This window comes from Melospiza melodia, chromosome 3, assembly GCF_035770615.1.
Source record: "Melospiza melodia melodia isolate bMelMel2 chromosome 3, bMelMel2.pri, whole genome shotgun sequence".
Taxonomy (NCBI): Eukaryota; Metazoa; Chordata; class Aves; order Passeriformes; family Passerellidae; genus Melospiza; species Melospiza melodia.
In genome coordinates this window covers 55,115,566-55,133,860 of record NC_086196.1, presented here as the reverse complement: position 1 = coordinate 55,133,860, position 18,295 = coordinate 55,115,566, and the positions used below count along the sequence as shown (strand labels likewise).

At 37.8% G+C, this 18,295-nt stretch overlaps 1 protein-coding gene across 8 annotated transcripts in view; it reads left to right on the top strand.

Moving 5' to 3' along the window:
* The window catches only part of LTBP1 (latent transforming growth factor beta binding protein 1), a 187,681-nt gene that overhangs the window by 114,664 nt on the left and 54,722 nt on the right, over window positions 1–18,295 (top strand). For 3 of the 8 annotated variants that reach the window (XM_063151832.1, XM_063151828.1, XM_063151826.1), the window contains 10 exons: window positions 2,194–2,316; window positions 3,858–4,025; window positions 6,862–7,095; window positions 7,998–8,020; window positions 9,045–9,147; window positions 9,732–9,830; window positions 11,873–11,998; window positions 13,117–13,242; window positions 13,925–14,047; window positions 16,937–17,056. In XM_063151832.1, the coding sequence (XP_063007902.1) occupies window positions 2,194–2,316; window positions 3,858–4,025; window positions 6,862–7,095; window positions 7,998–8,020; window positions 9,045–9,147; window positions 9,732–9,830; window positions 11,873–11,998; window positions 13,117–13,242; window positions 13,925–14,047; window positions 16,937–17,056 (1,245 nt within the window). The remainder of the gene's footprint in view (window positions 1–2,193; window positions 2,317–3,857; window positions 4,026–6,861; window positions 7,096–7,997; window positions 8,021–9,044; window positions 9,148–9,731; window positions 9,831–11,872; window positions 11,999–13,116; window positions 13,243–13,924; window positions 14,048–16,936; window positions 17,057–18,295) is intronic. The other 5 variants (XM_063151825.1, XM_063151830.1, XM_063151827.1 and 2 more) reach the window with 4 other exon arrangements.

Below are 18,295 nucleotides of genomic sequence, written 5' to 3'. Positions count from 1 at the left end.
CATCACATTTCATCCAAAGTCCTAGGATATAAATTATTACTCCTTGTCACACGCAGCTAAGTGCATGGAAGTGAAGTTTATCCAGGTGGTGTCAAGATATTATACACTGGAAGAGCTGAGGGATAAGCTCAACACAGTATTTGGGAAAAAAAATCTGCCTGATATGTCAACTGCCACAGTCTGCTGTACTGTACACTCCTGTGTCATGGGACAGGTAGCCAAACTTATGGAGAAAAATGAAGAAGAAAGAGTCTTTCTGTAGGTTTCCAAATGCAAACTTTGGCACATCTGTTACATTTTGTATATTCCACCTCTTACCCTGAGTGATGGTGTTGAATTACAAAGCAACATACAATGAGGTCAAATATAATGAGGTTGGTATTATAAAAGGTAAAAGGAAAGATAATAAATATTATATATTTTAGATAAAAGATCACTAATATCTGATTTTTAAAGAGCTAGCTGGAATTTCTGACTTCCACATGAAGTTTGTTTACCCAGCAGGGGTAGGTGTTTTTTCCTAGCCTTGAGGATAGGGAGGAAAAGTCTGATGGAAAAATAATAGATGTAAATATTTTAAGGTAGGTCTATTTCAACCTACTCTCTCCATTTTTTTTTGAAAGAGGAGATCACAATTTATGACACAGATAATTATGAATTAGAGGATTTTTTTAAATTATATTTTTGTTAGTATTTTGACATTTGGATTATCAGCGCAAACTATGTTGTTGCTGTCTCCTGAAATAAAAACCTAGTTTGGCTGACTTATGGTTCCAGATGGTATCCAGATGATTATTAGACAGGTCCTGTTTTAAGAGTAAGTAAACTACAAACGCAACCATGAGTGTGATACAGACCTGAGACCGATTGCTTGAGGAATGCGGGGATTATTCAGTCAGACCCTGAAAGCAACACAGACCCTGAAAGCAACACTTGCACAGGTGGCCTAGTAACAGCAAACTTCATTAAAGCAGTTCACAGAATTAGAGAACACACAGAGTTTGAAGGGGGACCCATAAGGATCATGGAGTCAAGCTCCTGCCCTGCACAGCAGCATCCCCAGGAATCACACCAGGTGCCCAAGAGTGTTCTTCAAACACTTCTTGTATTCTGAAAGGCTGGTGCTGTGAGCACTTCCCTGGAGAGCCTGTTCCAGTGCCAAACCATCCTCTGGGTGAAGAATCTTTTCCAAATATCCGACTTAACAACTTATCCCCAACACAACTTCAGTCTATTTCCTTGTGTCCTGTCACTGGTCACCCCAGGGCAGAGATCAGTGCCTGCCCCTCCTGTTCCCCTCACAAGGAAGCTGTAACTGCAGTGAGCTCTGCCCTCAGTCTCTCCCAGGCTGAACAGACCCAGTGCCCTCAGCGACTCATCATACAGGTACTCCTCAAGGTCTTCACCATCTTTTCTGCCCTCCTTTGGAAACTCTCTAACAGTTCAATGTCCCTTTTACATTGTGTCACCCAAAGCCGCCCCCAGCACTCAAGGTGAGGCTGCCCCAGCTCAGAGCAGAGCAGGACAATCCCCTCCCTTGCCCTGCTGGTGATGCTGTGCCTGATGCTCCCCAGGACAGGGCTGGCCCTCCTGGCTGCCAGGGCACTGCTGGCTCACAATCAGCATAATTGTTAAGAAGTTGTGTTGCTGTTGCCACAGCTGCAATGCTTTCCATGCCAGGTGTGTTCTGTGCTCCCTGAAACATGTTCTTGCCATCAAGTTCCTTTGGGCTACAGATATTTTTGCATTGTGCTTCTTTCAGTATAATGAACCGCTGAGCACTCTTAAATATAAATACTAATAAAAACTGTATTAAATGTGGCAAGCAGTGTTCTACCCTTTGTAAAATATACTAGATTGGTCAAATCTTGTCTCTTTGAATGTTCTTGTGAGCTGTGTTGAGCTGTGCAAGCAATCATCTAGTCAGGAGAAGAAGGATCGATAAGCTGGTCAAAGTGTATTTGTTTTTCTAATTCAGTGTACTTAAGAATGATGTATAAATATAATTTTGTTTCTGTTATGTTCTCAGCAGTGTTTTAAAGGGTTATAAATCGCATGTCAGAATGGGGAAAAGTGTTGATTAGAGTGTTAACTTGTAACAATTATCCTTCATATATTAAAAAAAAGTACTTCTGAAGAAAGAAAAATATTAGTATATGTTTCAGCGTCTGATTTTTTTCAATTTTCCCACAGATATCAATGAGTGTCAGTTACAGGGAGTATGCCCTAATGGTGAGTGCTTGAATACCATGGGCAGCTACAGATGTACCTGCAAAATGGGATTTGTGCCAGATCCTACCCTCTCAAGATGCATCCGTAAGTAACACTGCTAATCAAAGTACCAAATTAGATACCTAGTTACATTTCAGATGAAGATTTATTTGACTGGGCCCAATTATTCTCATCTGTCAGCTTTCTTTTTCTGTCCCCAACTGATGTTCTCAGTATATTTGCTTTATTTACTTATTCTCAGTGCTCCTGCCTCTTTTCTGTTTCTTTGTCCTGGAAACCTTGCTCTCCACCAGTGGCTGCCCAGGATCCTTTCTATCTTTTCCTGATTTTCTTGTTACCAAATCTTCAAGGCCATCTCCAGCTCCTATGTACATTTTTCAATAGCCTGGGGTTTCTACTTTTTTTTTTCACTCCCCTCTCTGCTAGTTTCAGCCAAAATCATCTTTGTGTGCTCTCCTCTTTTCCACCTCTGCAGCTTTGATTTCGGTTGTTTCCATTAATAAAGATTTAGCCCAGGATGGTCTTTGGCACATTTTCCTTTTAATTAAGAAGAATTAAAAATTAAGAGATAATTAGGAGAAAGAAAAGTTGTGAATGACATGAATGCAAATATTTCCCTCTGTTAGTTAGCTTTTACTTTGCTTACAATCAATGACCTCTGCAAGAAGAAAAGACAATGTAAAGAACAACTAATTTTTTCACGTTTTTTGGTGAAGAATATGTACAAGTGAAAAATAGCTATAATCCTAACTTTTTTCTCTGAGCTATCTTTACATTTATAAAATATAGTCTCAAGTCATAGGTGAGTGAGTTCTTTTTTTTTTTCCTACCTTAACTATCTTATGCTACTAGTTAATAACACTCCATTGCTGAGAGAGCTTCTCAGCAGTTTGAAGAACTTCATACTGCTTTGCAGTTGAACACCAGAAGAAAGGAGTTGGTTGTTGGGTTTTGGTTTTGCTTCACATGTCATGTTGAAAATCAGATGTCTGTATTTTTTGATTTATGTGAATGTGTTACCCAGAAGTGTTAACTTTATGTTAATGTGGATGCATAAATTAGAAAGCTGGATGGACCTTAGCTTTCTGTTACCTCATACAAATCACAGTTTATGGCCTTTGGCTCTTCCACATTAAAACTAAGCATAACAAAATGTTAATGTGTAATTGTCTCTTTTATGAAAAAAAAAAAAGTCATATATGCTACTTAAAACTTTTGCAGACTTATTGATATAGCCTGCTTATAGATGGCCGTTCCTTTGGCTTGACAGTTTGACACAACTGTGTAGTGCCAGTGCCTGATCTTCAGCAGCTGTGTGCAAGTGAGAGTGACAATTCTCACTCTTTATTGTGGCAGCTTGGCAACTGCTGGTTTTGAATTTACTTTTTGTTGTTGTTCTTCTTTCAAATACTTCTTATCCTTGATCTAGAGTAAGCTGGAATTCGGAGCGTTTGATGCAAAATAAGAATTTTTAATGTTGTAATTCTCATCTGAGATAGGTGTTTGAAATAAAACTTCTGCTGACAGAATATAAATCTGTTTAAGTGGTTTTGGAAATCTAGTGGTGTTTCTCTGTTTTGCTTTTCATGTGAACAGTACCATCCTCTCTTCCACTTTCATTGCAGCTGATAACCCTGTAGTTGCTGAAGAGAAAGGACCCTGCTACCGGTTTGTTAGTGCAGGAAAGCAATGCATGCATCCTCTTTCTGTGCAGCTCAGCAAGCAGCTTTGCTGTTGCAGTGTTGGCAAAGCCTGGGGCCCACACTGTGAGAAGTGTCCGCTCCCAGGAACAGGTAAGCACCTCCCACTAAGCATACAAGCTCTTGGCCCTGCCCCCTAATTTGTTATGCACGCTTTTAAAAAAACCAAAACAACCACCAGAGTATATACTTTAGATAGAGGAAAAGTAACCCAAAATGTAGTTAATACTCTTCAGTTGTTAAAGGCTGTGGCGGCTTTTGAGAATTCAGTTACAGAGTGACACGGGATGTAGTTTGTATTACACTTAGTAGGATATGCACAGTAATGTCTCGGCTTTCTCATCTTCCTTCATATCTTTACCATCCATTTTGAGGAATGTGCTATTCCTTACTTGATACATAAAACTTTCTTGTATTATCTGTGCTCCCTTGGAGCTCTGCTGTTATTTAAATATATATATAAGGAGTTCAAAAACATCAAGCTGTTTGGTGACCACTCTCACTTTGGCAGGTTATAGATTAAGATACCACATACCAATCACTGTTTTCAAGTACTTTTTTTTCACTGATGTTGCTTAAAACTGAAATACCCATGGAGTCTTCAATCAAAATCAATTTACTATTACCTTTTTTCCCAAATGTAATATCAAATTAATCTGTTTTAGAAGCATCACTGCTTGTTGTACTATACATGATGTACAGTCTCTTGAGTATGTTAGCCCAGGTATTTTTAGTGACAATCCACTGTGCTTACTTGAAGCTGCTGCTGCAGATGTCACTGTCGTGATGCAGGTCATGTGTTTCTCTGAAGTATTTTGTAAAGATTTACATTTTCAAACCAGCTAGCTGCTTTGGGAAATCCACAGCTACTATCAGAGATATTATGAGATATGATGAGCAGATTCCTTACTTTCTGAAGTTTTGACTTACAGAAATGAAAGTGACCAACAGTTTTGAGCATTTCAATAGATTTTTAAAGCCACTGTTTCCTGCATGACCATTGGGTCACTAGATTATTGATCAGGATTTAAAACTCCAGTTCACTTTTGGATAAATAATATTTCTATGGCTTTTTAAAGGAGAAAAAATCTATTCTAATGATATGACTTGCAATTTAAATGCAGGTGTTTCACATCTGTGAGAAAATTGCATGAGGCATTATGCCCAATAGTGTGTATAGTGGAGCACAGAATTCATCCTTATATGACTGCTATATAGTCACAAAAAATATATTGAGTATCATATGGAATTGGTTATTGTAGTGATTTTTTTCTCAATGAAAAAAACTTCAGTAATCTCTTAGTAGAAAATTCTGATGAGCTTTTCCCATTTATTGACTACATGCATGATTTAAAAACATGTTCCTTTCTGTAACAGGTTAAATTGATAATGTTTCAGAGTTTTCTATGAAAAATGTGTGAAAGTGGGATACTCCAGAAGGGGGTAATGTATTTACTGCAGCATCCCATGTTAGTATAAAAGCCACTAAAGTAAAAAGCTTCTAAATATTCGTACAAAGTAAATTGTCTCCTAAAGAGACACTGAGAGGCCAGATTTGTATGCCCAGGTGTTGAGAGCTCTTATAAGAGCTGTAGTAGCATAAGGCTCACATTTCTATTTTTCATTTGAGAGAATATGACCTGAAGCAAGATTTCCTATGTCCTAAGTATGCATCTGAAGGGACAGACAGCAAATTTTCTGTCTTACTCTTTTGACCAGAATTCCCACCCTCAGTCGGGTATTATGGCAAGTTTTGATCTTAGATGTCCCAGCAAAAAGTATTTCCTTATTCTGAATCCACTCAATTTAATTAGTTTTACGCCTCATATTTTCTATTACTAAGACACTATCAGAACACATTGTGCAGTTAATGCATATTGGTTAATGTATAGTTTAACTCATCTCTGGAGAGCTTTTAGCTACTTTGTGCTTTTATTTTAGATACTAATTAATTTTGAAACCCTGGTGTGTTCAAAACAGGATTTGTGAACATACCAGTGCCCCACTTGGCAGATCCCTCAGGCTGCCATAAGAATTCCCACACAGGAGACTAAATATTTTTTGTTTCATCCCAACATGGCTTTACCTAGAGCAATAAGGACAATGAAGCACTGCTCCCTCAAGACTCCTAAAGGTCTCCTGACCCTGACAGGATTATAACTATTCTCTTTGATGGGGAGGAGGACTGACTTGCATTTCTTTTTCATTTTACTCTTCCAGTAGAAAGAATGTGAAATATGATGTTCATATAGAGCGCCTGTAGAGATAGAGCAAGTGCTTTTGCCTGACTTTAATTAACTTTTTCTGTAGCAGCTTTATAAATAAGGTTATTTCCCCTCTCTTCCAGTAGTGATTTGGCTTCTTAATATCCCCATCTTGTTTTTAGCCAGCCTTTTTCAATTCAGTGGAATTTGGATCTGGACTGTTATGAGGCCTCTCATGTAGTCAGGTGGGATCCTGTGGATCAGTGTTGATACTGGTTGATAGTGTTCTGCTCCTATAGTACAGGGCTGGTGAGCTTTTCCCCTTTGATTTCTACAAAAAAGAGAATTATAGCAGTAGTGATCTCCATTCATTATGCAATATAGATGATAAAAACTACTTGCACAATAAATTTATACAAAGAAAGGATATACTGTTTTAAGGGGATTTATTTAAAAAAATCTTGATATATTGACAGATAAGCATAACTAAAGAAAAATGGTAAACTGGAGTGGAAACCTCCTGGGAAAAACAGTCAGAACATGCCTTTGGGAGAATGCTCAATCGTATTAGAATGCTATGCATACCTTCTCTTTAAGAAGTTTTTTGTAAATATGTATATACAATATGAGATGAAATTTTTTAGTGGTAGTCATTATATTTTCCACTATGTCAACATATTGCACTTTTAGCTCCTAAAAGGAATATTTTCCCATCCCAAATCTAGCTGCTTTTAAGGAAATCTGCCCTGGTGGAATGGGTTATACGGTTTCTGGCCCTCACAGAAACAAGCTATATCATCACCCTGCAGTTAGAGTACAGCCACCTGCCATTGGCAAGACCCCGATTACTCAACCTGTTGCTAAAGGTACTTCTCCTCCACCTCTCCCAGCAAAGGAAGAGCCAGTGGAGGCACTGACCTTCTCACAGAAAAGTGAGACTGAGATGGCTGTACAAGAAGGTGAGAGTGGGGGAATTTAGTCTTTCTCTGTTTCTGTGCATGTGTCTTCCATGGTTTGTCTCTTTTGTGGCAGCTGCAGACAGTGCAGGGCCGAGAGGCAGCGCTCCCCACAGCAGAGCATTCCCTGGTGCCCGCTGTGTGGCATCACGGGATTTGCTCCTCACAGGCTGTGGGTAGGTCCTGCCAGGTGCTGAGACCATGGAGAGAAAGTGAGACTGCTTTAATCTCAATCATTTTTATGATCAGAAATAGTACATATTTTTCAAGTCTTTTTGTAAGACTTAAAAAAACTTATTTTATATATATATATATATATATATATATTTATGAATTCTAAAAAGGAAAGCTGCAATGGAAAATAAGAATTTATATGAAATTTCTACCACTCCTTCCCAGAAAAAAAGTCATATTTGCAGAGGAAAAACCCCCAAACTACTCTTACTTGTCTAAAGAAAAGACTAATTTTAAAACTTTTTTTTTGCAATAAATCCTGCAAATTTGTTAGTGGCAAATTATTTATCATTATGACATTAATTTACCTTTAAAGTATTTACAGATGTTGATATCCCTTGGAAGGAATTGAAAAGGTTTCATCAGTGAGTTAATAACCTGCGTGCTAGTCAAATTGTTTCTGAGGAAGCAGGTAAACAATTGAGAAATCTACAAGGGAGCAGAATACTGAGTAAATAAACATTAGATGGTGTGTAGAATCTTATTCTGGTTTTCAGGTTAGTTTTATACACTTGCTTCAGGAACATGATTTCATGTTTCCACTAGTTTGGAATGAGGTTTGAGCCTGAATTTTTTGTGTGATGGCGACGACTGCTTTCAAATGTGACAAAATATGTAATAAAATGTTTTGTGAAAACTGATTAATTCTCCTTTTTTCTTTCTGGTTTTAGTGGCAACTGCAGCTCCTGATCAGGTAAAACATGATGTAATTTATGTAGAAATTAGAATGCAGACCATGTATGAGATGGGATACAGATAACTGAAAGGATTTAGAATTTATGATGTACAAACAAGTCACTGTGGACTTGCTGCTCAAACCCTGAGGCAAAAAGAGCTCGTGTTGTTATAATGTACAGCAACAGGCAGGTAGTGAGGTACAGGAAAGAGATTACTTTAACCTCTCTTAGAGACATTTGCTGGAGGGTCTGGTATATATTGCTCTGTCCCCTTCTGGAGACTGTTATAAAGAGGATACTTTATCCTCTTTAATCTCTTTTTTAAGAGATTAAAAAATGCAGAGAGTATGAAGAAGAGACACAGATACTAACAGCTGGAGAAAACAAATCAGAGAGAAACGCTATGAAGCTTTGAGAAGCATTTGTGACACCTGCTTGTGAGGCTGGTATTAGTGCCTAAGTTAATTTCATTGTGTAGGGTGTCCTGTGTTCATTGGAGAAGAGTAAGTGTGTATCTTTGTGAAGTCCTCCGTTCTGGAGGTTTCAGGTTTTCTGTGCTGCAGATAATGGGATTTGTTGTGAATAATTGCAGCTGTGCTCTGTTTAATTTTCCTACAGACATACAAGCGTATAACATTTCTGTGAAAATAAGATGATGGGTTCAGTAGCTAAGAAGGAAGCTTTCACAGTTGCCAGACACCTAGATGTGATTGTATACTTTTGTGTGATGCTGAACTGCATTCAAATGCTATTTGTAAGCAATTAAAGACCAGAGAATGGGAGAATTATGGAGGGACAAAGCCAAAGATGCAATTAGAAGCTCTAGGAAATGGCTGCTTCAAGTAAAATCAGTGTTAAATTGTGTTCTATTGTATAAACATAGTATTCCACGTTCATTCAGTTTTAAATTGGTGGTGATTAATGATCTGCTATCAAAAGCCACTCATGTGAGAATATTAGCAATGTCTCAAGCCAGGAGTTTGTGGGTAGCTATGAATTAAGAGAATGTTTTCAGAATGTTTTTTTTTTTTATGATTCTAGGAATTAGCTTCCATTGATCAAGAAAAGCAACCTTATCTAGAGCCTGGGCAGCCTCAGCTTTCTCCTGGAATTTCAACAATTAACCTGCATCCACAGTTTCCAGGTAACTTATTTTATCTTTTCTTTCAGTATGAGAGAGTGCTTACAGTTCTTAAAGAATGGGAAAGTAGCAATTCTAACAGAAGTTAATGAAAAAATGATTGGAGCTTCAAAAACAATTTTTCCATGGTCAAAAAAAAAATCATGGAAGCAGAAGTGGGAGGAATTGAAAGGTTTGCATTGGTTTAATGACTTGTTTAGGAGATAAAGACATATTTTAAGAAGAAGTGGTATCCTGGATGATGATGTGCATGAGAATTTTAATGTCAGCAGAGGTGAAGCCTTGTACTCCTTTCCAGAGGAAACTATGCTTAGGTGGCTCTTTGCAGATTTATGCATAACTTTTGCTGCAAAAGTTTTGCAACTGTGTTTGCTTTCTTTAGCAACTCAGTGGCATTTTTTCACAAGCAGTAGAAAGATGAAAACCTCAATTACACGGGTTTTTTCCTACTGTGGGTCAAAGCAGAATAAACAAAAATCTCTAGAATGCCTACCTTATTCATGTGTGAATTCTTTAAGGGTTGTGATTTTTGAATGCTTTAAAGTGGGTTTTTTGGACGTGATTGATTTCCATTCCATGTCACACAGTAGTGATTGAGAAAACATCCCCTCCTTTGCCTGTTGAAGTTGCTCCTGAAGTCTCTACTTCCAGTGCAAGTCAAGTTATTGCACCTACTCAAGTTACAGGTATTGTACTTCTCTTTTAGAACTGCAATAAATTAAGAAATTGCTGAGTTTCTGACACTATTGTTCTGTGCTGTTGCTGAGCTGCCATAGTGAAGAGACCATGGTTGTAGAACAGAAGGAATATTCTGGAGAAAGTGCAGAACAGCACAATGAGGCTTTCTACTATCAAGAAAGCCAGGACAGGTCCTCCAGGATGTACCTGCCATTTTTGAGTCCACAAGTAAAGGACAGAAGATAAAATTAATAATTCACCTCAGATTCATTTCTGGACTTTCTTTGCAGATCTGCAAGGCAAGTCTAGAACTGAATACTTCTTGAATACAAGTCAGGTTGTTAGACAGTCTGCATGTGTTTTCATGAAGTATACATGATGATGTTCTTTGAGGGGTGTAGAGTTCAAGGGATATAGATCAGAATGTTCTGCAAAAAGCAGGTGAGACATTAAGATCTGTTTTGAAATGTTCTTTTGATGTTTGTGCTTCATCCTTATTTAATGTATTAGAGTTGCCTCATCTACGTCTATGTGTCAAGAGGTGAAAATAACAGAAATGCAAGTAATGCACCTGCCATAGCTGAAATTTGTCTAAATGACAGCTGTGTCAAAAAGACATCAAAAGTTCTTTTGCCATACATTTAGAAGCCAAAAGGTGAATGTACCATATTTGTATACATGAGAGCAATTCACATTGGTTAGAATGACCCAGAATGAACACAGGTGCTTTGAAGTGTTTGCAATATCCTGGTGAATACTGTAAGATGCATTCTTGTATATTGTAGAGATATTTAGGCCTACAAAGAGGTTTCCTGGTTTCCATTCAGAGGGAGAAATTTCACATACTTTAATAAAAAAATGAACTCTTCAAAATCACTTTTCATTCATGCAGGAATGGATTTTTAAGTTGATGCAATGCACGCAGGGTCTAAATCACCCAGTTGTACAATTCTGTCTGCAGTTAAATCCTCTGGAATGTACTCTAAGAGTAGAGAAAGAATCCTGTCTGTCTGTAAGCATTCTGCTTACAGTAATTATAGCAAACTGCTGCCTTCAGTTTGCTATAATTACAGTTTATCAGTCCCATACAAAGGTTCAAATAGTTGTGATCATCAAAGTAGAACTTGGAAGTCAGCTCTTCTGTGACTGTGCCCCTTCTACCAGCCAGCTCCCAGCTTCTTTACAAGGAGAGAAAGTTACATTGCTGGGAGCTCACATCACTTAGTAAAAAGAAAATGGTAATTTTCCATGCTCTGTTTTTTATTTCCTCAGGAAAATTAGTAGAACTAGAAATTGCTGTGTGCTATAAATCAAAATGTTGTTCAGAGATAATAAAGTAGAAGTGCTGTAAGATTTGTAGGACAAAATCCTAAACAGGATTTAAAAAACTGACTGCAGTTTAAGCTGAGAAGTTTTTGAGTGCCTTATTTCCGTACTTTAAAATTTAGGTAAATTTAAATGTGACCTGCTTCTAAAGTCTCGATAAACAATTCTTCTTTACACTTAATTTCTTCTTTTTCAGGAATTACAATTCCATACTGCAGTATAACCTTAGTTTGTTGAACTGAAGATAGTAATTAGTATTTTCTGCAGTAAGGCATATACTTCAGGAATTTCTAAAACTACTGTAAGGATTTAGCATTCAATGCTGCCCATATCTGAATCTCCTTATCTTACAAAATACATCCAAGCCATTAGTAGATGAGTATTCTATAAATCAGGATACCCACTGTGATCAAAAACTCACTGCAGTTATTTTCTTAATGTGCAATGCAAAGATTGAGCCATACATTTTTTTATTTTATCTTCATTTTACTTTAAATTTTATGTACTAATTTATAGATCTTGGATGGGACATAAGATTATGTCCCTAGGAAAAGTGCAGATGGTTTCTAGATTCTCCCAGATAAGATATCCATTAGAGAAATTCAGGAGTTGCAGACTTGATTTACAGTTGTTTTCATGCATGAGCTTTCTACTTGGATTACAGAGTATTGTGCACTTACTGAGCTATGTAAGTTTAACATGAAATTTCTCTTTCTTTGCTTAGAAATCAACGAATGTACAGTTAATCCTGATATCTGTGGAGCAGGACACTGTGTTAATTTGCCTGTGGGATACACTTGCATCTGCTACAAGGGGTTCAAACTTAATGATCAGCAGACAAAATGCATTGGTATGAAATGGTGCTTTCAAAAATCCGAAATAACCGTGCTATGAAATGCTTGAAATGTAGAATCTGGTTACGGGAAATCTCTCCAGAGCAGTCAGGCGTTCAAACTACAAGGCTTTTTTTTCTATGCCAAATAGAATTTGTGAGGTAGTCTCTAATACAGCATTTCAGCTGCTCTAAAATTAGTGTGAATTTAATGAAATGGCGTAAAGACATCTCCCATTGTGATGTGAGAGAAAAAGAAATAGGCAGACCATCTTCTCTCAGCTGTGTATCAGGTATCTAAAAGTCAGACTACTAGGAGGAAATACCCTTCTGTTTGGAAAAAGAATGAATTTGTGCCTGCTTCTCACAGTGATTCACCCAGCTACCAGCTCTGCAGGCAGACTAAGTCCAGGCATTTTGTTATGTCATTCCTTTCAGCCTGCTACTGAAAAGAGAAGGTGTATCCTAAACAACCCAGAAGCACAGTGAGAGATCTGCAAAGTAAGGTCTCCATCCCCTTTTTAGTAAATCTAGATGATGATTCTCTGATGAACATAAGGCAGAGCACAAAGGGGTCCTACATGAGCCATTTCAGATTTGGAAGCAGCTGTATTGGTATCTTTTCGTCATTCAGAGTGCACTGGTTGCTCTATAACTTGGATCAGAAAGGGTGTATTGTATCTACAGATTAAATGCTATAAAATGTTCATGCCACCAAAGCTCAGCAGCTTCACGCTGTAACACATGCTGTCAGGTGCAACTGCAGTATTGAAAAATAAATTATGCAACACAGCCAAATGGCAACTTAGAATCCCTTTATTTTGTCCAAATTTTATTAACATTCCATGCTTGCAGCTTGTGCTCATGTTGCACACAGTGTAGTGATTTGAACTGTAATCATGTCACGTTCTTCAGGCCAATGCAATATTCTTACAGTGTAAGCCAGTAAGAGCATTTTACTTCAACCAAAACTGTTTAATGCATCTTTTTTTCATCTCTGAGAGAAAACGTGTATACCTTTTCCAATAGTTAAAATAATTACAAGATCAGTCTTTTCAAGTGCATGGCACAGAAGGCACAAAAAATCACAACTATATACATTATTCTATAGTCTTATGTTTTCATTTCTTTTACAGATATTAATGAGTGTGATCAGGCACCACATCTCTGTTCCCTTGGACGCTGTGAAAATACAGAAGGAAGTTTCCTATGTATTTGCCAAGCTGGATTCATGGCCAGTGAAGATGGAACTGACTGCGTTGGTAATAATTAGTCTTCTTTATAGAAAATAAAAATATCAAAATTATTCAAGAAGCATAGCTAAACCTTCCTAAAGTCCCCTTTTCAACTCTTTTTTCCTCAATGTCAGTGGTACTGGACTGATGTCTGGAAGTATATTTCACTGTCTCTCACCAGGTGTTGTAGTGAGCAAGGCACCTGTTTATTAGCTGATACTCCTTTTCAGAATGTTTGTTTGTTGGAAAACAAGAATTTATTCAGTATATCATTGTTTAAGAAAACTACCAATAAGTAAAAACACCTGCTGTATAAAATACAAATATTCAACACTTTCAATGAGTAGAAGCTGAAACAAACCATATTTTTAAACACAGCTCCAAACAGCCACAGACTTCACAAAACAACACAAACAGCCTGAATGGGCTGTTGTCTGCCTTAGGTTAGGTCTGCCTTGGGCACTGCATAGATGCAGCAACACACATTGTGTTTGCAGCCATAGGGATGCTCCCAGGCCACCTTCTATACCCTGGCTGTTTCTCAAACTCACTGTCTCTCTGATTACAAGCAGTGAGGTGGCTTGCAAACAGCTTCAGAAATCCAAACTTACTACTTAGTGTTTAGTTAAAGCAGAGTTTTGAGGAGATGCAGGCATTTGATACTTTGATGGTGAAGCAGCTTCTCTGAACTTCTCTTTGTCATCTGCAGATTTTGATGAATGTTCAAGACCTCACACTTGTGGAGAAGGCTTTTGTATAAACACTCTTGGCTCATACAGATGTGAATATTGTGATAGTGGCTACCAAATGAACAGGAGAGGGGAATGTGAAGGTAGGTTTGGACTCTTCCCTGGTGGTGATGGTTGATACTGATAGCACTTCATTGCACCATTTATTGATAGCACAAAACCAGTGCCAAACTACTGCTATTTGGAACGATGAACATTCCCTCTGTTCAAGGGAGGCGAGGCTTTGCGCTGCAGCTTGAGCTGCAAGGGGACAAATCTCAGGGGGTGCAATCTTAAACAAGAAGCCTTTGTGAGTACTCTTCAATCTTTGTCATTATTTGGTGTCTGGAACTGCAATTCAATTCCTGCTATTTGAATTTAAGATGTTGTAAAGGAGTTCCCCCACTGTGTACAGAACCATCTTGGAACAGCCATTTTATCATCTCTTGCCATGGAATCACTAACTTCATTGTTAGTCCTTGCCTGCTTGCCAAGTTTTGTTTAAAAGAAGAAATTAACTTTTCCTATATTAGATCAGGTCGCAAATGATAGGTTGACTTTTTAATATCCATATCAAGCAGATATTTCACATTGCAGGAGATCCTAGCACATCTGACCTTCAAAGCTTTTTAGTGTGATATTTTGGTCTATTTTCCTGGTATTTTTTTCGTTCTCAACTTGAATGGTGAACTAAAACCCCCAAGAAATCATTTCATTTTAAACATGATTTTGTTTATGCTTTAGTCTAAGTTACATAGGATAGAATAAAATTGCTGACATGTTAGATTGCCTGGAAAATAAGCAACTTAAAGCTGCCATGGATATATTTGCTGCTCTGAGCAATGATAAAAGAGTCTTATTCCAATTTTTTTTTTATTTATTTAAATGTTTCACAAACTCCACTCTTACAACTAGTCTTTGCAAATCTTCTCTGACTAGGGAATCTGTAATTCAGTTAGGCTATAAATCAGACTTTTACACTACATCAAATTTGTTATTAACTTGTATTTTAAATAGTGTGGTGGTAGTCCTCTATAATTTAACCTAACAAAATGTAATTTCTGAAACCAAATTCTCTCTTGAAAGTTATTTAAGGTTGCTTGAGGGGAAAATGCTCCTACATTAATCCATCAAACCAAGGAAATGATACATTTGGGGAATCATTTCACCACGTCATCACTCTACTGACAGATTTCTAATTTCACAAAAAACTTCCTTCCACCCCCTCCACAGTTCAAAAACAAAGGCAAGAGTCCTCCAGGCTGCACACAATACTCAGGGCTCACTTGCACTTCCTCACCCCATCCTCATTCTGCCTTCAAGCTGTACTCACACAAGCTCTGTCACAGGCCTAGCCAGGCCAATGTAGAGAGTGCATAGATCTTGTAAATTCTGTTGTTTCTGTAGAACAGTGTTTTAGTCATAGCTGAACATCATTGCACAGGATGAAGAATTCTCATAGAATCTTCTTGTGATTTTTTTAATGCTTTGCTACATCTAGACTTTGACTAAAAATTTCTGAACCAGGTGCATCATTCATGTTCTGAAGGCAGACACAGTCCACAATTCTGAGAAGAAATTGGAGCAGAAGTGTAATTTTCTTTGTTAATTAAGTTAAAAAAAAAAAGGCAAAAAAAAAACCCAAAAAAAAACAAACTCCCACAGCAGTACAGCAGTTTAATGAGAAACTTTTCCAGGTCTGCATTGTAGCCACTGAAGAAGCCTGTTAGTGTTTTTATGAGAAAGTATTCTAAGCTGGACAGTCGTGATTTTACGAAAAATTGTGATTTGCCTACATCCAGTGAGATGTTTGGAGCTGGAATATTCAATTCTCTCAACCTTGGAGCATTGTCCAGTTAAATTACAAGTGTTGGGAGCTCCTTGAGTTCTGTGAGCTTGTTCTTAAAACTAGGAGTGAATTCCCTCCCTATGATCTGTGCTCAAGTAGCAGTCCTTAATTGCAGAAGACAAAACTGCTAGGCCTGGGGCAGGAAAAGGATGGAAGCTTAGGAAGCTGAGTTTAGAGGTGACTGACAATTTAATTAGTTCTGTGCACTGCATGAAGGAAGTATTTAATGTAAAAGATTATAATTATTATGTAATTAAATACCATCATATAAAATGATCTCACACATGCGAGCAGACTGCAAGGAGACTGCCTACACAGTTTTAATTCCAGAATCTTCTGATCATTGGTCACTTAACAGCAACTTGTCTTTGAATGTTGTTTTCTGTGTGCAGTCTCCTCTAGATTGCGTATATTGGATGTCTGGGTTTCCTAGGGGCAGGATGAGAAGTTGTTCTTGCTCAGAGCCTGAACATGAGTTCCATGACTTTTTCAGGACCTCTCTCTTCTTGTCATGGGCATTCTAGGACTCTGCCTGATGCAGAAAGTCCCTCTCTCACCCTAAACATTGCCAGCCTCAGTGATGTGGCTTGTGCCTTCTTTCAGCCAAAATTAACTCCTTACTCCATGTAAACCTCTTTGATTCTTATTCACACAATTATGTTTTTGTCCCAATAGCACTTGCATGCTGAATAACTCTATAGCATTGGAAAATACCAAATTGTGCTTTGCTTTTGGAAGCCACAGTTACAATTTTACTGAAGTTCCAATGAACTTCAAAAGTCTTACTATAGGAAGAATCTCAGGCACTTCAGTATGATAAAGGAGTAACATGTAGAGTAAAGGAAAGTTATTTTTACATGTGGTAGCCAGAAATCTGATATGCTGTATGTTCTGGAAGACCTACCAAAGATTTATAGTAAAACAGAGAATTCAGATTCAGCTGCATGTATTATGAACTATTCTGAGATGCCGCTTTGATGGTACAAATATGTGTGAACTTGTTCTTTCCTGTGCCTCTATCAGATAAATTACACAACTCTTTAAATGCTTTAGTATCTCAGGAAGAGAGTCAGAGTAACCAGATTATTATTCAGTGTTCTGCTATGGCTTTGACCAGTATTTCCTTTTATCTTCTCTTTTGAAGACATCGATGAGTGCCTGACTCCAACTACCTGTCCAGATGCACAGTGCCTTAATGCTCCTGGCTCCTACCAGTGCATTCCTTGCAGAGTGGGGTTCAGAGGCTGGAATGGACAGTGCCATGGTATGTTTAGTACTCTTTGTCTCTCTGGTTGTGGCTCTTGTTCTGAGGTGCTGTGTTTCATATTCAATCAGTGTTACAATCTGATGACATCACTGTGCTCTGGGTCCTCATTTCATTCAAGAATATCTGAAAATATGAGATTTTTGAAATTGCTTTATGTTCTCAGACACAGTACATAAGAGAAAATCTTGTTTTACTGTAGATAAATCTAGACTACAAATAATATAATTACAAAACAAAATTCTTGAAATAGAAAATATGGAACAGAAAGGGGATGTATTGTCAGTGAAATACTAGTAGGCTGTGGTTTGGCAAAGACAAGTGGAAAAATGGAAAAGACGAGTGCTAATACATCAGTACAACTCAGGTTTTTCAGTGGAATATATTCGAGAGTTTGCTCATGGAGCATGTTAATTAAAGTCTTTAATTATCTGTACTTCTAGCAACACATTAGTATATCTTAAAGCCCCTTGTCTAACTTTAGTTTGAGGGTTTAGGACAGATTTCTCGCATTTTACTTTTGTTGATTTTTTTGTAAATGTTAGATTAATTTTTTTTTCAAAATCAGTTTTGACTATTTGAAATGGAGGTAAGAAAGTGCAAACTAATCCATTGTGCAAAAGGAAATAATCTTTTGCAGTTTTGAGTGCCACTTTTTGGGACACTACCAGAAACTTAAATTTAGCATCAGTTGTGAAGGATCTGCTATCTGTTGCGAATATTCCTCCCACTCGATGTAACACATGCCCTATAATTGTGATTGTTGGAGTAACTGTGTTGCCTAAACAGGTGTACAATGACCTATACAGAGGGTGTTTGCATTACTGTTGTAGGGCAGATTGTCAGTGTACTTCCATGGCCTATTTTGTAATGGCTCCCGGTGCTGTGATGTGGTTTAGTTCACAAAGCAGTCTTAGGGCAGAGTTTGGTTGAAGCAGCTCTGGTGGCTGGGATCTGCTGTGCTCCAGCTGCAAGTGTGGTGCTGATCTATGGATCAAGATTAGAGCCAAGTTGCAGGGAGCCAATGGTGTGGCTGTCAGCACCTCACCACCAATTTTGCTGTGCAGATTACACCCTTTTCAACTACCCTGTTTTCTGAAGAGGTCTTTACTGTCTGATCTGCCATGTCGTAGCTGCATATTTGGTCTTGTCATTTGACTTACTGTGGAGGAATGTATTTCTCTGGTAATTTCATGGATTTAATGGAGTTGTAACAAGCTACAAAATGTTTACAACAAA